Source organism: Mustela erminea, chromosome 3, assembly GCF_009829155.1.
Source record: "Mustela erminea isolate mMusErm1 chromosome 3, mMusErm1.Pri, whole genome shotgun sequence".
In the NCBI taxonomy this organism is placed as follows: domain Eukaryota; kingdom Metazoa; phylum Chordata; class Mammalia; order Carnivora; family Mustelidae; genus Mustela; species Mustela erminea.
The window spans coordinates 26,595,609-26,616,540 of NC_045616.1; the positions used below are offsets into that span (position 1 = coordinate 26,595,609).

The following is a 20,932-nucleotide window of genomic DNA, read 5'->3' on the forward strand; positions in this document are numbered from 1 at the left end:
AGTTTGTTTTGTGAGATTAAGAGTCACTTATGGTTTGTCTCCCTCCCAATCCCATCTTGTTTCATTTATTCTTCTCCTACCCCCTTAAGCCCCCATGTTGCATCACCACTTCCTCATACCAGGGAGATCATATGATAGTTGTCTTTTGTCATCAGGGAAAATGGTAAAGTTTCTTTACCCAATAGTAAAAGGAAAATCTTCAGTAAGATGTTGATTAAGGAAGTCTCTCTCTATTGAACAAACACACTAACTAGATGAGTCTCAGTTACAACCAGTTCCTACACTAGGAAATCCCAGGGTGAGTAATAGAGGTACACAGATCACAGTCCAGGGTATGGAGTTAAAAAAAAAAAAAAAAAAAGAAAAAGTAAAAGTAACTTACTTCCTTTGAGAAGGAAAAGTATAAATTATACATTTTTTTAAAGATTTTTATTTATTTATTTGATAGAGAGAGACCACAAGTAGGCAGAGAGGCAGGCAGAGAGAGAGGAAGGGAAGCAGGCTCCCTGCTGAGCAGAGAGCCCGACGCCGGGCTCGATCCCAGGACCCCGGGGATCATGACCTGAGCCGAAGGCAGAGGCCTAACCCACTGAGCCACCCAGGCGCCCCAATTATACATATTTTTTTAAGTTGGCACTACAAAATGCCAATCTCAGTCTAAAAAATAAATAAATAAATAAAGTCAGCACTGGATTAAAATAGATTTAATCATATTTGTTCGTGGCAAAGAAAATTGCTTCTCATGCATATAACTGTATCCCCTTTGGCTTCATAACCTTTCCCAGTGGAAGTAAATTGTGGTATTGTCAACAAGAGATTATACTTTTTCGAGCATGACAATCTCAAGTTCAAAAAATACCCTTGGAGAGTATTACTACAGTCTCTTCTTTAGTGGGAGTCCATGTTAGGTGATGGCTTATTCTGTGCCATGTAACTTCATATGTAAACATGTATAATATGTATAATAATATACACATTAATATATAATATAAATATATGTACATTGATATGTATAATTATATGTATAATAATATTTATTAATATATAATATTTCCTGTATGGGCCAGGCACCAGGCCATTGGATTTTGTGTACATTATCTGACTTCTCCCTTAAAAAAACCCTGTTGGAGCCTACTGTTTTTAACTGTTCTCTAGATGAGAGTAAGAAAGAAATTGAAGTGACTTGCACATGTTCCAAGGCCTGGTAAGCAAAGACTACATCTCAGCTGAAGCCTGTCTTGTGCCCACCTGTGTCGGTAATTTGTATAGCCTGTTTACAGTGTCATCGATCTAGCCGAGGAAGGCTTTTTTTTTTTTTTTTTTTACAATTTTAGCTAACAACACACTGTGACACACAGCTCAATCGAAGAAGGGAGTATCTGGTACTAAATTTATGAGATGAAGAAAGAGGCATGAAGAACATTTAAAATTTGTCAAACTATTTTGAAAGAATCACTCCGTTTTTCTCTGTGTACTGTCCTCATGAGCCCCAGCCATGATTTTCTACCAACAACCATAACAGTTAATAAGCATTTGTGAGGGATGTCTTTTTTTTTTTTTTTTGCTTATACTGGCAAAGAGGAGACTAGAATTTTCGAATGACCAGAAGAATGTCATCACTGATAATTTTCATAAGTCATTTGCAGTCTAAATAACAGAACGTTCTTTATTCGTGGACTGTCTGAATAATTACTTCATGTTCCTGAGTTCATTTTGTTTATCTAAAGCCTCACATGGAATTTTCGATACCAGTGGAAAGGCTACCTGCTCTTTTGGTAGAGCTCGCCAAAGAGGCAGGAGAGGATTACATTGCCTTTCTGAGACCCTAAGTATAAACAGTTGGGCCCCCCGCCTTCTTTGTCTCAGGAAATGCTCCTTGATGCATGCCAGTTTCTCTGGTCAGCTCTCACGGTGGGTTTCTCATAATTGTGAAGCTCTTGGGACAGAACCAGAGCAAGTGCCCTTTCTGGAACCTGTTGGGTGATGGCGTGGCTTGCTAGAAGGGACTTGAGGAAAAGCTGAAAGTGGGTGACCCAGTAGAAGAGCCGTGTCAGACATTTGCCTCATGCAAGTTATCAGGCTCCAGGTTGTTATTTCAAGCTGATAAGAGTTGTGCGTGACCTCGAGGCCAGCAGCGAACAGCCTAGCCCAGCGGCGCCCTTAGGAGAGCATTCCTACCCAAGTTGAAAGCGTAGAAGCCCTTCAGAGCCGTGAATTCTCTTCCGTCCGGCCATCCTGCGGCTACCGCAGGCACTTATGTAACAGATAACCTGTCGAGATGCTGAACTTGGAACCGGGACAAGGCTAATATTTTCACAAGAAAGACTGTTAGCGAACGGTTTTCTAATGGATTCAGCACATGCAAGTTTTTCCTCTGTCAGGCAGGCAGTCGAGTGTGTCCTGGTTTTGTTTCTTGAGTAAATACCTCTGGAAAGGATAGTGCCGAGCAAAATTCCTCTCTCGGTTTACTTTCTTTGCCCTCTGCCCCTCATATGGATTCTTAAAGAGCAGGCTCTCGTTGACTCCCAATTTGTGTCCTCTTTCTTGTAAAAATTACCTTAAACACTCCAGTACCACGGGGCAGCCAGCAGTTTTTAGTGGTCTCCTGGAGCAATGGATCTTCGGGTGATACGAATTGATTTTCCTCTTCGTGACACGTCAAGTCTCAGAGGGTGCAATTACTTCATGGCCTGAGTGTCCAAAGCAGAGCTCGCCACAGGGAGCGCCAAGGCGAGAGCTGTGGGGGGCACTCGGGGGAAAAAGCAGGGATGTCCGCCAGTCGGCTCGCTTTGCTGTCCCTTGAGAGAGACGTTGCTGGCGAAACAATGGGAACAGAAGTGTCTTGAGTCAGAGTCACCAGCTGTGTGACTGGGGCTGTTTGCTTTCAACACGAAAGTTCCAGTGGGCTGGTCCCCGCTTCCTGCAAGGCTGTCTCCCTCAGCTGCTTGAGGGGGGAATGGGGGCGCTTCGGCCAGTTCCACGCTGGACATTGGTTCAGTGGGCTCTGTTATTATTTGCAGTGTCAAACCTGGGGATCGTTGTGCTCCTGAGTCTGCCCTGTGACTTTTGATATGGGGATCCTGCTACAGAAACAACTCCGTGGTAGCATTTGGCATATACCGACAACACCTTTGCCTACACTGTGTGCATTGTCCCATTTTAAATGTTTGCTCTAATACAGATCCAAAAAAAAAAAGAGAGAGAGAGGTGGGGGGAGAGGTTGGACACTTTCTGAATAAAGAAGAGTGTCAGCAGTTCCTACAAATAGTCATGAACAGTGATAGGCAGGCTAGCAAGAGGGATATTTCCACAGGCCATGTGTTACTGTTTTTTCACGATTCATAAGGATAATATTTTGTTAACTTCACTATTTCACCGTCATGGGGGGGGAAACAAATAAACAATTCAGACCGTGCTGTGATTGCAGATGAAAGCAAAATAGAAAAATCTTTGATTAGCCTGGGCATCCATCTGCTCTTCAAGGACAGCTCTTTGAAACAGCCTAAGTGGCCCTGAGCTCCGCGAACCCACCAACTGATGGGCTGTTAACCGTGCTTCCTGGGACCCTTTAGGTGCAGAATGAGTGTGTCTGTCATGGAATCAGGGGTCACAGGTCAGTGAGCAACAGGTTGTGGACATTCACATTCAGTAGATAGCAAGTGGAGACATGGAGAACAGGAGCTCTGTGTCTGGGTTCAAATCCTAACCCTACCACTTATTAGCTCAGTGGCCTTGGAGACATTTATTTTTATTTTTATTTTTTTTAATTTTTTATTTTTTATAAACATATATTTTTATCCCCAGGGGTACAGGTCTGTGAATCTCCAGGTTTACACACTTCACAGCACTCACCAAAGCACATACCCTCTATTTTTGTTTTTGTTTTTTTTAAAGAAGAAAAGCTCTTTCTGCACCTCAGTTTCCTCATCTCTAACATGGAGATAAAAGAACCTTCTTCACTGGGCAGCTCCGGGGACTAAGTGGAAAAAAACCACATGAAACATTGCCCTTACTGGCACGTAGTAGATATAAATATTGGTTCTTAGGATTATTGGATGTCTCCCAATTTCCCATTTTTATTGATATCAGGATTGTTGAATTTACTTACTTCACCATAAGTAAAGCGTAAGGGAAATTTGGCAAAAAATATTTAGGCCTTAACCAATTTAAGAAATACTTTGATATACTTTTTATTCCTTCATATTTTACTATCTCTGGAGTCTACCTTTATCTTATAATAAAGGACATCATGAAATTATGGCTGGCCACTTTTCTATACTTTGCCATCTAAAAAACCAGACCAAATCATATCATTGATGGTGTATTGGATTTTATGATATACGATTGCAGAAAAAGCTGCCTCCTTTAGGACTTAACAGTTGTAACGAAAACTGTAGAGACTATTGATGCCAGTAATAAACCTCGGCCCCTTTTCTGTTACGTTTTTATTAGACTTTGTCCAGAAAATCTCATTTTCCTATATTAATTGTGTCATTAAACAAACTGCAATGCCTTTAAGAACACACAAAATTCCCCAAAGAGCAGAATATCCCCCGGAAGAGGAAACCAGGACATGAGGGAAGTTTATAGTCAAGAGAGGAACACTGAAGGTATCAGTGAGTGTGTGGGTCGAAGGGTAGAATGGTAAGCTGGAGAGGCATTCTGTTAAACAGAGCTAACACAGAAGGGCTTCTCCCGCCACGTGACTGCATCAGATGTTCTCTGAAAGCAACACGTAAGGGAAGATGAAAGTCAGGAATTATATTGTCCACTAAGCATCTTCCTGATGTACATGCGTGCGTGCACACACAAGCCCAGGAAGAGAGTGCTGGATGTCTAAGGAGAGAGGTAGACCTCACTGCATATATATATATATATATATATATATATATATATATATATATAAAATACACATATGCATTCATAAGGCCCTTCCTCGTTGGAGAAGATAGTTCTGTTTGTTCTCCTTTCTAGGTAGTTCTCAAGTAAGTCACTGTCTGAATTATAGGACCGTCGATTTCTGCTGGCACATTCTCCAGAATCAGAGCAGAAAGCCTCATTTATCTGAGAGTGGATGCTACGTATGCTCTTACCAGAACCCAGGAATTCTAGATCTTTGGTTTCTGTGAGGTTTATCAGTGAACAGGCTGATTACTTCTCTTATTAAATTGCCCACTACGGAACACAAAACTGATTATGAGGGGCTCAGCAAAGACGTGCCTGTACGGAACAGTAGAATATCAGTTCTTCCTTTATATAAGTGTTGCATAATGAGTTGGGTAAGATCCTTAATTACCAGAAGAGCTTTTCATGCCTTCAGAAGAAAAGAAGGCAGGTTATTGAGCAATCCGGACTGAACCTGACTTGGAGGACTGTTGCAAGCCAAAGCAGCTCTTGGCCTCACACAGACCTTGGCCTGTTTGCCCAGATTTTCAAGCCCCTGCAAAGTCCAGGTCTCTAGATTCTTCTCCATATGTTGACAAACAGAAAATTCCTAGTCTTACAAAATGTAGTATTCTATTTTCTACAACCTTGTGACTAGAAGTCAACACACTGTGAATAATAGTAAAGGTCATTTTTTTTTCAGGTGAAACAGCCTTATCCACTATGATATGAATTGAGTCTGAAAAAGGTAAAAATATGCCTGCAAGCAGTTACATATGGAACATTTCTAGCTAGGACATCAGAGAACACATACTTGTCTTCTTTGGCTTTCTGATTTGTAAAACAAGGGTGTTTGAATTGGATAATTCCCTCAAGTCTCCCCTACTCTGCAATTTTAGGATTCCATGATTAATATCAGAGTGCAAGCCAAGTCACCACAGGCTTGAGAACGACCCACTGAGATGGCAGGGCTGTCCTTGTCACCCTTTGGGTCACAGCAACCCACCCCCTTGCTGTTTCCAGATCTTCTCCATCGGCTTCAAACCAGTAGGTTGTGTTTTTCATCCAAAGAAACATCCACTCACCCAAATCTTTTAAGGAGTTAAGATCCCATGGTAGAATCATCTGGTTCCAAGTCAAAGTCATACCGTTTTCCCCTTCCCAATTAGGAAACCAAAAGAAAGTTGTCTGCCTTGAACATAGGATACATCACCACCCACTCCGGTCCAAATATCAGCCCCAACTTTCCCCAGGTTTGCCTCCGAAGAAGAGGACAAGCACATCAGCATACCCTGATCCAGAGCCCCAGTCCCAGGCCTCCAGGCTTTGCCCCACCTCATTCTTCAGGGACTTTGAGGGTTTCATGTTCTGCAGGGTCTGCTTTTGCAGCTGACACTCACCCTGTGTTCCCTGGGTGCCTTCTTGGTAGGTAATAGGCATTGACTGCACGTTACCCTTCTTGTTCTTTGGGGGGTCTTACTTCCTCCTCGCTCCCCTTGAAAGAGTTTGGTGCGAATGTTCGTTCTGTCCCTGATGTTGCCAACGCCTCCTTTGTAAACAGTGCCTGGCTCCCCCCACAAAGGGCGAACCATGAAAGGAGCTGGCTGTTTTTATCCAACATTCCTTAAGCAGATTAGTTGGCATGTTCAGAAGGTGAAGGCAAATCTAATCCAGAAAAGTATAAAAGTTCATGACCAGTCCAAGCAAGTAACTGGAAAAAAAGAAAAAAAACCTTTACAAGGCAAAGGAGAGGTTCAAGGCTATTTCAAACACACGATCATCTTTTTAAATGTCAAATTCCACTCACTGAACTTCATGCTGTTGTTTTTACCACTCTCGTGTTTTTTTAACATTATACTTAATTCATCTATTTTAAAACAGTGAAATCCCATCCCCCTGCTTTCTCCTGAGGCCAAACATAACATGAAAATACCACAAAATACACAGTGGGTAGAACGCAAACGGATTTTGACAACACGCTGAACACACTATATCTTTGCTCTTGAAAGGTTGCGTTCAGATCATCGGATGCCCTCCATTTGGCAGGGAATAAGGGAACCCTTTACCTTTCAAACCCCACCGACATCTGGTCAGAGAAGTCAGGAGGGTCCAGGTTTTCTCTTGGTGGGGTTATCTCATAGTCAGTCACTTAAGCTCTGTCAGCCTGTTGACTGCAGGAGGTCTAGGATCACCAAGGCATGAAGTTGAAGCATCATCAACTTCAAAGGAGAAGCTGGTTCTCTTATGCCTGAAGTTTTATAATAATATTCCTGGACCCTAAAGACAGGACCACAAAGGAGCAAAAATTGCCTTGGCCTTGAAAGACTTAGATTCCCGCTTTCCACCTGTCTAGCTGTGTCACTTGGAACAAGTACTCAAATGTTTTACAAACCAACTGTACATCTAAAGAATAACTAAGTAAACCAAGACCAGTTCTGACAGAACTTCCCACTCTTAAAATTCTCTGGGCTTTCCTCCTTCATGGACTTTGAGTCAGAGAGATGCATGGATTTTCAGTTCAGGAGGAATGGTATTTTCTGCTGTTAAGATAAACCTGGTTCTATGCAAGCTTCCCACGTCAGAGTTTTGTTTTCCTCTGAGTTTATTTCAGACTTGCTGCATGATAGTCCATTAATTGCCACTGTCTTTGTGTTTGCAGGAAAAAATTCTTCTTTGGCTTCTTCAGTTTATGCAAGAACAGGGCATCTCCCTGGATGAAGTGGACCAAGATGGTAACAGCGCCGTCCACGTAGCCTCCCAGCATGGCTTCCTCGGGTGCATCCAGGTACATGGGCCGGTTGCTTTGAGGAGACAAATGAGTTTATCGAGTCATGAAACTAAAACACAGAAATATTGTTTACTGGAAGACATGTGTGGATTAAGTCAGCTTTTTCTGTTGTAGTAGATCATAAGGAATTACACTGATAGGTTCATTTTTCCAGAAACTCACAGAAACATCAACCTAAAGAGCCCTATGGGTTTCCTGTTGAGTGTTGCAGTATGTCAAAAGAGATCGGAGATGGAGGGCTGTGATTTCCCCCTTTCTGTGGGGCAGGGTGGAGCTTCTCGAATTCCTTCAGAAAGCCCCAGAACTAAAAACAGGGAGGCCTCAGATATTACCATTGCTCCCGTCCTTCCATGGGCAGGCTAGGCAGGGTGGCCAGCCTCTCCACCCAACAGCCTCAGGTGGCCTCCCCCTTTCTGCCTACTTGCCTCACAGGTGTTACCATGGTCTGTGTGTGCAAGAGGGTAGGGATGGGGAGCCACGGAAGGGTGGAGGAGGTTCAGCCCCGGCCTGCCAGGGGCTGCTTTGGTGCACGAAGCGAGCCAAATCCAGTGCCGCCATCGTAATAACATGTGGCTGAAAGCCCATTGAGGGTCCTCAGGAGTTTGAGGCACGTGTGACTATAAAAACCAGGTAGATCCCTTGACTTCAAAAAATGTTAAGGCCCTGAGTGACAGAGCAAAGAGGGAAGGTGACCAACGAGAAGGAGGGGGAGCAAGAGGAGTGTGACCGTGTGAGGGAAGGAAAGGCTATATACATCAGAAATGAAGTTTGTTTAGATTTGGCCTGGAATTTGATTTATCTCATGGAGTTCATGCAGTTCAGAATAAGCTATGTGTATACAGCAACTCTAAGAAAACAGCATCTCTTGTTGCCTTATTATATGGTATTTCTTTTATTGCAACGCAGCCTGCTGATTTAACAGGAGTTTACTGATGTCCTACTATGTGCAAAGTAGATCGTATCCAAAAAAGAAAATCGGGCAGTGAGAACCGGTTGCTTAGAAAGGTAGAAGAAACTGGAGAGGATCTGGAAAAGCTGCAGGCATGGAAGGCAAGAGACTAATAAAAGCAAAAAGCAGAGGTAATAGCAGAACGCTCCCTAGAGCGTCTGCCCTTTGGAGAACGAAGTTGATAGGAAATATTCTACTTTTCTGGAAATTTCCCCACTAATGCTGGCAACGTGTGCATCTTTTCATTTAAGGCACGATGTTGTAAAAGCAGTGATGAGAACTCAGGGCCGAGAGAAAAGAGAAATTTAAATTGTTACCAGGATCTACAAAAGATGAAAGAAGTAGCGTGACTTTTTGTGGAGGAAAAATAATTGAACATAACCGAAAACTTCAATTTTTTTCCATTTAACAAAACACTCTAATATTTAATAGTCTTGAACTTTTTTTTTTTAATCAGCTAATAAGTGACTGAAAGCCAAAGAAAACCAGCTGATAGCACTAATTCTGTTTGAGATTTCGGTTATTTTCCTTTTATATGCGAAGAGAGGCTGTCTGTGCTTTCGGGCCATTCATCTCTCCACTTAACACAAATGATGTTTTTGGCAGTCGATACGGTGCCTGTGGAAACTTGGATGATCTTGGAAGCGGGTCTATCCGCTGGGTGTGAGATTTTTTAAAAAGGACAGACACAGAGAGACTGAGGGCAGAACAGGAGGCAACCAAGGGCCCTTTTGAGGGGAGGCAGAGACCGAGCCTAGGAAACTCTGGGAGGAAGATGGCACAGGCCAGAGTCAAGGGAGTGAGTGTTGACAGAGACATTCTGGGGAGGCCATGGGAGCTCTGGGCTGAAGTGATCTGCAGTGCCACTCCCATAAGGAGTAACTTGGACTTTCATGGTGAGTGGCTGTAAACCAGAAGGAGATGAAGCCCCTTGTGACTTCTGAGTTTGAGCAAAATCTAGGAATTTAAAAATCTCAAGTGTTAATTTTGGGAGCAACAGTACCTTTTACTAATATAAACCCAGAGGTCGGTCTCATCTTGATAGTGTCAAAGGATTTGTTAGATTGTGGTAGCTGATTAATAATATAACAGCTTTTTGTGGCATCTCATGTCACCACAGTATAACTAGAAAAGAATTTTGATTTTTTTTTAAATTAATGATGTCAACCATGGTCCATTAAGTCTCTCTTCTTTTAACGATGCCTTGGCCAGATTCCATAGCTTTCTCCTTGCTTGTGACTTAACATTTACTCTAAACCAGTTTAAAATCTCGGTGTTACTTCGGAATCAAAGTGTTCTCCTCTCCAACCCAGATTAGACTCAGGGTTCAAAGGACACAGCCTGAGGACGGAGGCATGACTGGCTTTGTACACCTCACCTGAGCCCCGTTTCCCTTCCCTCTGCTGGGCACAGTGTTGGAGACAAGGAGGAGGGTGGGGAGAAAAGTTACCTGCCTCTTTGCTTACCTGGCAAAGGTCATGGCACTGTCTGTGAAAGCTGTCATGGCTTCTCTGGCTCACTGTGGTGGGTCACTAATGTCCTCTGTGGCAGGCTTCTGTGCTGACTCTCTGCTGGTGTGATAATGGGTGAGGTCTTTAGGGAGCTCTCTGGAGCCTCCCCTCTGATACCTGACCTGGGAACTCTCACCCTGGCTTCACATCCTCCTCCTCCCACACAGTCCCCTCCACCTGTCATACCCACTACTCTTGCTGCTGGAGAGCCCTCTCCTTCCGTAGTTAGGTGATAGCAAGCTCACCCCAAGCCCCCTTCTACGATGTCTCCTCAATTCTTGGGTCATATCCTTGCCAGACATACGGTGGGAGTGCAGGATCCTCCCCCCACAGCCCCTACAGGTCATTTCTCTTCAGTTCTTTTTTTATTTCTGGCGGGGTGGGCTCAGCGACAGACTACATAAGCTTTCCGAGCAAATAGGAACAGGTAAACAAAATCCATCCCACTGTCTTCTCACAGCTGTCCCCAACTTTATGGGCCCACCCACTGAAAGGGACAAATCAGCCCACCTAGCCACTGCCTGCTGGGGAGACAGCCCTCTCAGGACAGCAGCCGGCTCTGCCCCTCACAGCCAGCTCCCCCCAGGCTGGGTGCCATTGGTAGGACGGGGTCTGTTGCATGTGTGTGGGGTCTGTTGCATGTGTGTGGGCTCTGAGGCAGGTATCTGATACCAACTCCTACAAGCTCCCCAGAGGCTTTCTTCTGTATGTGGTGATACCATTTGCCCCCTTCCACACCTTGCCATGGGTTCTGGTAACTGGTATTGGACTGGCTGGAAATGTTCCATTCACCTTTCTCTTCCCATCCGTACAAAAGGTTGCTGGGGAGGTCTCCTAACAATCCCATGCCTCTGCATGTTCCCACAGACATTGGTTGAATATGGAGCAAATGTCACCATGCAGAACCACGCAGGGGAAAAGCCGTCCCAGAGCGCCGAGCGCCATGGGCACACGCTGTGCTCCCGATACCTGGTGGTGGTGGAGACCTGCATGTCGCTGGCGTCTCAGGTGGTGAAGCTAACCAAACAGCTGAAGGAGTAAGTGGCCCATCCTTTCCCTGTGAACTGAGTGGGCTGGTCCTCACCGGGCTAAGGTTTGAATTTGAGCCTGCTGCCCTGGTGAGCTGCCCTCATGCCAGTTGTCTAGAGAATCTCTAGCCTTCTGCCTGTCTTGTCTTCCTCTTCCATCCCAAGTCCTGCCAGGCAGCATCCATGCAGTGGGAATAGGCTGGTCCCCCAAGAAGAAAGTGCTGAGCACACTCTGTGAGTGGGGAGTGAGACAGCTCTGCCCCTCACAGCCAGCTCCTCCCAGGCTGGCTGCAATTAGTAGGTCTGTTGCATGTGTGTGGACTCTGAGTTGAATGAGACAGTCTCTCTCCATGTGCACAGTTCATGGCCCCATGACTTAAGCACACACATGCATCCTCCCCAAACTTCTGTCCTTTACATTCTAGGAAATCATAAGAAGCCTGAGAGAAAGGGGGGGCGGGGAAGACATGGGCCAGTTTCCCAGGTTTTCTAATGAAAAATGTATATTGGGGGAAATCATCCAACAACCATCACCAGTAAATTCATGATTCATGAGTCCTTGGGATGTAAAATAGCATTTGGTCAGCGTGATGTTCTGTCTTGGTCTCGACGGAGTCCATTCTGTTCTTGATGAGATTATCAAACTGGTAGCCGTTGCCTACAGAGAGGTCAGGGAGCACTTCTGGGAGGTTGTCATGATACGCCTGACGACGGGGGGACAGAGGAGAAGCCATCAGGTAGGTCACTAGGAGTCCAAAGAATCAAGGAGCTGACATCTTCTGGGAGCTCTAAGGTCAGCCGTTGGCAAACATACCAGCCAAAGTACAGTTGCCATGATGAGGAGGGATTCACCAGCAATGCCAGTCGGTATTCCAAGTCATGTAGACAGATTATGAGAATACACCCAAAAAATTAGACTTTAGAGGCAAAATAGTGAGTGTTTTAAATTATTTTAAAATATATTCTTTATTGGGCACCTGGGTGGCTCAGTCAGTTAAGTGTCTGCCTTCAGCTCAGGTCATGATCCCAGGAGTCCGCTTCTCCCTCTACCCCTCTCCCCTGCTCATGATCTCTCTCATGCTCTCTCTCTCTCGAATAAATAAACAGAATCTTTAAAAATTTAAAAATAAAAATAAAAATACTCTTTTTCCTCTTGAGAAGAGACCTGTGATGGTGGGGGGCCTTCTCTGATCATGCAGCAGTATGACAAGTCCCTACATCCTCCGGCTCTTCTCTAAGCTGGGACAAACCTTCCTCTGTCTACTTCCGCCCTCTTGCCCCAGAGGCCAAGTCTCTGTCCCCACCCCGACCCTTCCCCTACTAGAATACGCACTTTAATGAGCTGGTTAGGATTTTACGAGATACAAATAAGGTTTAAAAATTAAAAATTAATTAAATATTAAATATTAAATAAAATATTAAAATTAAATAGTATTAAATTAAATTAAATATTAAAGGGATTCCCTCCAAGTGTCCTCTGCCCAGTTGCACAAAACTCCCCCTGGGGCAGGTGCATTAAATGAGCTCCAAGGACTTAGAGCAACTGAAGGGCAGATACAAACTCACAACTCAGTAAGTTGCCTTTCCATAGCAATCATACTCGTACATATATTTTTATGTGCATGTGTAAGTAGTTCTAAGGTTAAGTTCCTAGAACGCGAATTGCTAAAACACAGGGCATATGTATTTAAACTGTGCGTAGATATTGCCTAATACCCTTCCAGAAATGTTGTAGAAACATCCCTCCCCACCGGGAAGTGTATGGACATATCCATTCAGAGGAACTTTAAAACAGTCTAATAGAATGGTTTTGTTTCTTTTCCCCTAAGATTCATACTCAGAGGAAAGATCTCAAAACATTCTCCTCAGCCCTGTATCGTGGAATCTGTGAGCTGTTCATGAGCTATAACTCTTTACTGGTGAACTCTTCAAGGTCAGGGTCTTGGCTGTCCTCTCTGTTGATGGGCCCAGAATAAAATGCACATGTACGCTAATAGATAACAGCTCTTCCGTTGTCTCCGAGGCTGAATGCTGCAGACAGTTACAGTTAGGCCAGTGACAAGATAAAATATGAGAGGTTAGGCTGCAGACCCCGTTCTTTTACTTACTGTATGCCTCAGTGAGATGGGCAGAACTAGAAGTTAACAGTGAAGTCCACTCAGTATGGCCACCATAGCCTGTGCTTTTTAGGCTCTAGGGCTCCCCCAACCCCACCAGCACCGAAAAGTGCAGGAGGAGGGATGAGAACCATGAGTTTTTCCAGTCCAAAATTCTGAGTTGGAGACGGTCCGGAGTGCCTTTTCCTACCAGAATATCTTTACTAACTCTTTGCAGTGAATAAACATAATTGCTATTTAAAAAGTGACAACCTTCAGCTCTGTTAGAAATCCTGATGTACAAGCCTAGATATTACAGGTTGAATTATGCCATCCCCCCAACCCTGAAAAAATAGGGTAGAGTCCTAATCCCTCGTACCTCAGAATATCCGCTTATTCCGAGATGGGGTCTTTACAGGAGAGTCGAGTTAAAATGAGGTCATGAGGGTGTGCCCAAATCCAGTATCACTGGCATTGTCATGCAAAGGGGAAATTTAGGGATGCATGGGGGTGCTGAGTCACTGAAGCATCTGCCTTTGACTCAAATCATGATCTCAGGGTTCTAGGATTGAGCCCCATGTCAGGATCTCCGCTCAGCGGCAAGTCTCCTTGTCCCTCTCCCTCTCACTCTGTGATCTCTCTCACTCTCTCTCAAATCAATCAATCAATCAATCAATCTTTGAAAAAAAGGGGGAGGAATTTAGCTATGGAGGCAGACACACACAGGGAGAACACCATGTGAGCATGAGGTCAGTTGTCAGAGTGATGAATCTATAAGCCAAAGATCTCCAGCAAACCATCAGAAACAAGAAGAGAATCAGGGAACAGCCTCCATCTCAGCCCTCAGAGGACACCAGCACTGCCAAACCCTCGGACTCAGATTTGCAGCCTCTAGAACTGTGAGACAATAGATTTCTGCCATTTTAACTTCCCAGCTGCTGTGGCTTGGTTCACAATGGTCATAGCATAGCATATGTCCATATATTTTCTCATGTTTCATAAACTTTTATATATTAATATTTCACATGATTATGTATTTAAAACTGGGCAGTCCTTGCTGAGGGCTTCTTTAGAATCTAGAGAGTAGAGTCCTCTTTTTTTTTTTTCCCATTCATACCTGGAATTTCAACCATCAGTCAATCCAATCGCCCCCAAATAGTTTTCTTAACTATACCATAATTCACTTTGACACCTAACAAATCTTCTAAGAGTAGACCGAAATCTTGCTCCGTCCACTTTAGCCCCTTGCTATTGTTCTTAAAAAACTTGACTTGCAATACCAGCTTTCAAAGTGGGGAAAGTAGAATGTTCTTAGGTACTTTTGTTTTTTTTTCTTTCTTTAGACTAAGGGTTAACCAACTGTAGACTACGGGCCAAATCCAGCCCACTGTCTGTTTTTGTAAGTAAAGTTTTATTGGAACCCAGCCACACACACATTCATTTACTTACTGTGTAGTGTTGATCTCATGCTAGAAAAGCAGAGTTGAGTAGTTATGACACAGACCGTATGACTCACAAGCCTAAAATATTTATTATCTGACCTTTAGGGAAAAGTAGGTGAGTCACAGAATGAATGAGGCAAATTGAAATTATAGATGTTTCTTATCTTAGGGATGAAATGTTAGGACTAAGACTAACCATGTCTGAAAAACAGGATGCTTGGGGAGATGGAAGCGTGTCATCCCAGTCTGATCTCACAGAATTAGATTTAGGTGGCCAATGGCTGTTGAATATGTGCAGTGACACTTGGCAAGGAGAGTACTGAGCTTTCTCAAGCTTGGATCTAAGGTCAGGCTGTCATTTTAAGAACACTTAGAACTCGGGGAACCTCGGTGGCTCAGTGGTGTCCAACTCTTGATTTAGGCTCAGGTTATAATTTCAGGGTCATGACATCAAGCCCATTTTTGGGCTTTCACTGGGCACGGAACCTGCTTAAGATTCTCTCTCCCTCTGCCCCTACCCCCCCTCACCTGCTTGTGTGTATGTGCTTGCACTCTCTCTTTCTCAAAAACAAAAACAAAAAACCCACATAAAACACTTGCAGCTCATTCATTTAGTTCCATGTTCTGGCTCATGAGAGGGACTACCATTTTTTATGCTAATTGTATTAGTTCTCTGTTCCCGTAACAAATCACAATACACCTAATGGCTTAAAACAACACAAATCATCTTACAGCTCTACAGGTCCAAAGACCAGAATGGGTCTCCAGATTAAAATCGATGTGTCCACAGGCCACATTCCTTTCTGGAGGCTCTAGGATGAGTCTGGTTGCAGAATCAGTTCCTTGTGATTGTAGGACCGAGGTCCCCTTTTTTGCTGGCTGGCAGCAAAGGGTCATTGCCAGTCCCTAGAGGTCACTGCATTCCTTGACTCATGACCCCTTCCTTCATGGTCAGAGCCAGCAACCACAGATCAAGTCTTTACACTTTGAGTGGCTCTGACCTCATCTTCTACCTCCTCCTCACTGTTAAAGATTCGTGACTAGATTAGATAACCCTTAATAATAATAGTCCAGGATAACCTCCCTGTTTTCCTATCAGCCTATAAATAATCTTGATTCTGTCTCAACGCTAATTCCCTTTTGCCACAAAAGGTAACATAGTCCCACCTTCTAGGGATTAGAATGTAATAGATATCTCACGGGGAGTGGGGAGGTCACCACACTAACACTAGAGTTTAGTAAATAAGGGCTCTTCTTTGGGAGTCAGAATCAGGTGGGTTTATTTTTCTCAAGTTCTCAAGTAGTATGCTTTCTAAACAGATTGCAGTTTCTGTAACCTATGGCTTTTAACTGATTTTCCTAAATTTAAAACACGCTCTCATTCATATGCTCTTATTTCCAGAATAGAATGCATGTTGCCATATCATGTTTCTCTTCATGTAAGAAAATACTAATATGGAAATAGTTGTGTTGTTTTATTTTGCTCTTTTCTGATCACTAAATTAATTCAATTACTTTAAAGATTTAAACAATTCAGAAAGAGTAAATAATATATATAAGCATATATATTATTTATATATGTTTACAAGTAATATATTTATAAGTAATATATTTATATATGTTATATAGAGAGATTTCTTAAAAATGGTATTACACGACACAGTATTTTGTAACTTTCTTTTTTACTTTATGTACATACTTTTATACTTTGTGTGTGTGTGTGTGTACTTTATGTATACACATATATTAGGGAAACATTTTCTATGTCATAGATACTGAAATATATTCTCAATTTTAGTAGTTGCCCTTATGGGCATAACTAAATTATTCACTTAGTCTTGTTGATGAGCATTTAGGTTACTTACAGTTTTTTCTAATGTGAATAAAAAGCCTCCTTTTGGGTACTTGATAGTATCCTTAGGAAAATACCTGCACTGCAAAATGAAAAATACGCACATGTGTGAGGCTTCGGGATTTGTTGCAATTTATTGCAAATAATCATGAAAAAGTTTATAAGTACTCATTTATAGTAGTGGTCATGTATCAGAGAGCTCACACGGCTCCATTTGTTTTTCCTAGACAGACAATGGAACGCGTCACATTGCAAAACCAGCTCCAGCAACTTCTAGAAGCCCAGAAATCAGAGTCACTCCTTTCTTCACCCAGGTAATACTAGGAACATGGGTGGTTAGTGTGCTTAGTTATCTTTAATCTCTGAGCCTTCTTTTGGACTTTTAGAAAAGATATCTTTAAAGAAGACAACAATATTTTATTTTTATAAAGAGGAATAAAATTGACACTTTACAGGGGAAAAAAGCTCTGGATCTAAAGTCAGAAAACCTGGGTTCATCTCTGGCTGTGACATTTCTTCATTCCCTGATTATAAGCAAGTCACGTACTCTTCCAGACTCTATTTTCTTCATCTTTTAAAATGGGAACATGAATATGTAGGTTCGTAAGGTTGTTGAAGATGAGAACAATGGAGGAAATTAGTGCCAAATGGATGTATAAACAGTAGAGCAGTAGATAAATATATCATCATGGCATTAGGTATGAGGCACTACTATACTCTGGTCGTAGTTGCCACTCTGGAGATTGGTTTGTGTGGACCTTAAGGGATTATCCTTATTCCAGTCCTATTGATTTGTTGTAAGTCATTCATGGCAGTGAAGGAAATCAGTGAGAGGAAATCCCCTCATATGTTCTTCATCATCTTTCAGTTCACCATCCTCCCCGGCTTCCAGAAGGTCCCAGTGGAAATCTCCAGATGCAGATGATGAGTCTGTAGCCAAAAGCAAACCTGGAGTCCAAGAGGGGATTCAGGTTCTCGGAAGCCTGTCAGCATCCAGCCGGGCCAGGGTCAAAGCAAAAGACGAAGATTCTGACAAAATCCTACGCCAGTTACTGGGAAAGGATATCTCAGAGAGCGTCTGCACCCAGGAAAAGCTGTCCTTGGAATTCCAAGATTCCCAGGCTTCCTCTAGAAACTCCAAGAAGATCCCTGTGGAGAAGAGGGAACTGAAGTTAGCTCGGCTGAGGCAGCTGATGCAGCGGTCCCTGAGTGAGTCCGACACCGATTCCAATACCTCTGAGGACCCCAAGAGCACACCTGTAAGGAAGGCCGACAGGCCCCGGCCGCAGCCCATCGTGGGAGGTATGGAGAGTGTGGACAGCGCAGAAAGCTTACACCTGATGATAAAGAAACACACCTTGACATCAGGACGTAGGTTTCCTTTTGGCATCAAGGCCTCCAAATCTCTGGATGGCCATAGCCCATCCCCCACTTCAGAGAGCAGCGAACCTGACTTGGAATCCCAATGTCCCGGTTCAGGGACCACTCCCCCAAGCCAGCCATCTGGAGACCCCACTCAGCCTAGCCCTGACAGTACCGTTGCCCAGAAAATGGCTATGAGCCCCAAGAGTGCCCTCAAGTCTCCATCTTCCAAGCGCCGGACCTCCCAGAACTTGAAACTCAGAGTTACCTTTGAGGAGCCTGTGGTACAGATGGAACAAAGTAGCCTTGAGCTAAATGGAGAAAAGGAGAGAGATAAAGGCAGGACCCTTCAGAGGGCCTCCATGAGTAGTGAATCGGGGGACCAACTGAAAAGGCCTTTTGGAACCTTCCGGTCTATCATGGAGACACTCAGCGGCAACCAGAACAATAATAATAACTACCAGGCAGCCAACCAGCTGAAGACGTCCACGCTGCCCTTAACCTCACTTGGCAGGAAGACAACAGATGCCAAGGGAAATCCCATTAACTCTGCTAGCAAAGGAAAGAATAAGGCGGTGAGTGCTATTTGGAGACTCCCTTTTTTGCCTTTGAATTCACTATGCTGTTCCTCACGCTAAGATGGGTGACCCTTGCCACCATGAGGGAATCCCCAGAAAAATTCCCAAGAGATGCACGGAAAGCCCCATCCATGTGTTTTCTAATGAGATATGGCATATTAGAGTCTAGGCCTTTGGCTCTTCCTTTAGAAAATGCTCTAAGAGAGAAAGATCAGATACACCACAGGACATGATATGCTGATCCTCCAGTTGCCCAAAATAGTGTGACCCCTGAGTGTTAGGAGTCCTAACCTAGGAGGCATTTCTACATGATCAGACCACCAGGTGGTGTGAAATCAGGCCCTTCCTTGGCACTTGGTCTTCCTCGGGAAGCGTTTGCTCTGCTTATCTGACTCGCTAGTCAAACCCAGTGGAAGAGCATGTAAAGAGATATTCTATTTCCAAAGACTTAACTGCTCAACTCTGGGATGACCTTTAACATGAATACACCCACAGGGACCCTCTGCATTGGCATTTTATGACACAAATCCCCCTGAGCGTTGATCAGGATAATGCCGGAGCCATCTAAAGCACCCGGTACCTGAGGCATGGCCGAGTGTGCCATGAACTACGTTTTATAATTGTATTTCCTAGAAAGGCATGCACTTTAAAAACCGGTGAAGAGCTAGGAACATTTTTATCAGCGATAAATGTTGCTCTGTGCTCTGTGCATGCGGTGCCATCCCCCCAAAAATGGTATGGCATCCCAGACGTGAACCTCTAAGGAATGGAAGGACCCCAAATATCCCTCCAATCTAGAGAGTTCCAACTTGGATAATTGATTATGAGCCATAAGGAGAAACCTCCTGATGCTGAGGTTTAAGACCTGTCCAGAATCTTTTTGCAATTCTGAAATCGAGTTTCTGTTAATATCACTCTCATTAATTGAATGCCCATTTTAACTACACATTGAATTCCAACGTGAATTGTCTTTGTCATAAGGGACTTCCGTGTTGTATGCATTTCATCTAGAAAAGTCCCCCCACCCGCCGCCCCACGTGCCCCAATCCCTAGCCCCTTCGGGTTTCACTTGGCCAGCCTTACCTTGCTCACATTAGACTTTCCCAAGTCACTTAATGGGTTCTGTCACCGGGAGGGAACGGATGACTTCAGCAGCTCCCTGTGCTCCTGAACGTGTGAACAAAGCTTCTGTCCACTAATCTGCCTCCTGCATGCCTCCTGTTGTTTGGGACACGTGCATGTGCCGAGCTCTGTTGCATGTTTCAGATGATGTTTAATTGCACCTCTCCAGGAGATGTACGGCAGCTGCATCACCCTTTCTTCTAACACGCTGACCGAAGAGCCTCAGCGTAACCGCGCACGGTACGTGGTGCTAGCTCGCGGGTCCGTCGCGTACTGGGGCCATGCCTTGGCTTCCAGCAGCGTGACCTTTGAAACCACGGTCCCTGAGCACCCTTAGCAGGAACTGATACCGACAAAGAAAATGACCCCTTCCCCCGCAACACAAACCCTCAACAGAAGCAGCCAGTCTTATAATGGGGCTTTAGAAAGGGACCAAGGGCCCGATTGTGGCGGGGTTTCATTCCAGCCGCAGAGGGCAGAGGAAGCTACTCACCTTACAAACATGCTGAGTCTCCCGGTTGACTTTGGCTTTCAGTCTTTGTTTTAATGGATTCAAGTACCCAGTAAGTATAGAAATTAAATTTCCTGTCACGGGTGGATGGAGTCGATCTCTGATCAGAATCGGAGCTGTGAAGGAGGGCTGAGGTTTTATTTCATTGCTGATGCTAGACTGAAAGCTCCTTTCATCACTGTGCTTGGGAAGGCCCTGCCGTTCTGAAACTGCTCTCGCTTAACGCTCAGAACCATGGTGCCCTGCCGTCAGCCCGTCTGGGTGTGCCCACCAGACAAACCACGGGGCTTTTCCAAACAAAATATTTACGCTTCAAAATGCATGGACTGTGTACAGAAAAGATTCATCTTCACCGGTCCCCGGGGGCTTGGGCGCTTCTCTGGGCAAAGTCCTTCTGCATCGGGCTTTCTTTCCTCCCTCCCCCCCCCACCTCCCAGGGAATGTGCACAACTCCCACTCCCGAACAAAGCAGGAAAAAGGAGCAGTGAAAGGAGAGTCGTGGAGGGCGACTTCCTGCACTTGGTGCACGGGGTGACTGGCTTCTGTCAGAAGAAACCCCCAAATTCATGTTAAGGGAGGTTGTCACTTTTAAATCATTCAATCTTGCTTTGATATGATTAAGTTAAAAGAAAAACCCGGCACGCCTTGCAGCACCCTTCCAAAATCCTCTGCAGCGTTTTTATGAATGTGCCGCTGTTTTTATAGAATGACAAACACACCCAAGTCAGAGTGTGTGTATTGTAAGTATAAATTTATAAATTTTAGTTCAGAATACTAAGGCACAAGAAATGTCACTCTTTTTTTGTTGT

General features: G+C 44.1%; 1 protein-coding gene across 6 annotated transcripts in view; it reads left to right on the top strand.

Annotated features, from left to right (window-relative positions):
- SNCAIP (synuclein alpha interacting protein) overlaps window positions 1–20,932 on the top strand; it is a 159,905-nt gene that overhangs the window by 127,198 nt on the left and 11,775 nt on the right. For 4 of the 6 annotated variants that reach the window (XM_032335472.1, XM_032335477.1, XM_032335471.1 and 1 more), the window contains 5 exons: window positions 7,544–7,669; window positions 11,000–11,169; window positions 16,778–16,864; window positions 17,419–18,487; window positions 19,782–19,852. In XM_032335472.1, the coding sequence (XP_032191363.1) occupies window positions 7,544–7,669; window positions 11,000–11,169; window positions 16,778–16,864; window positions 17,419–18,487; window positions 19,782–19,852 (1,523 nt within the window). Of the gene's footprint in view, window positions 1–7,543; window positions 7,670–10,999; window positions 11,170–16,777; window positions 16,865–17,418; window positions 18,488–19,756; window positions 19,853–20,932 lie in introns of all 6 variants that reach the window. The other 2 variants (XM_032335474.1, XM_032335475.1) reach the window with 2 other exon arrangements.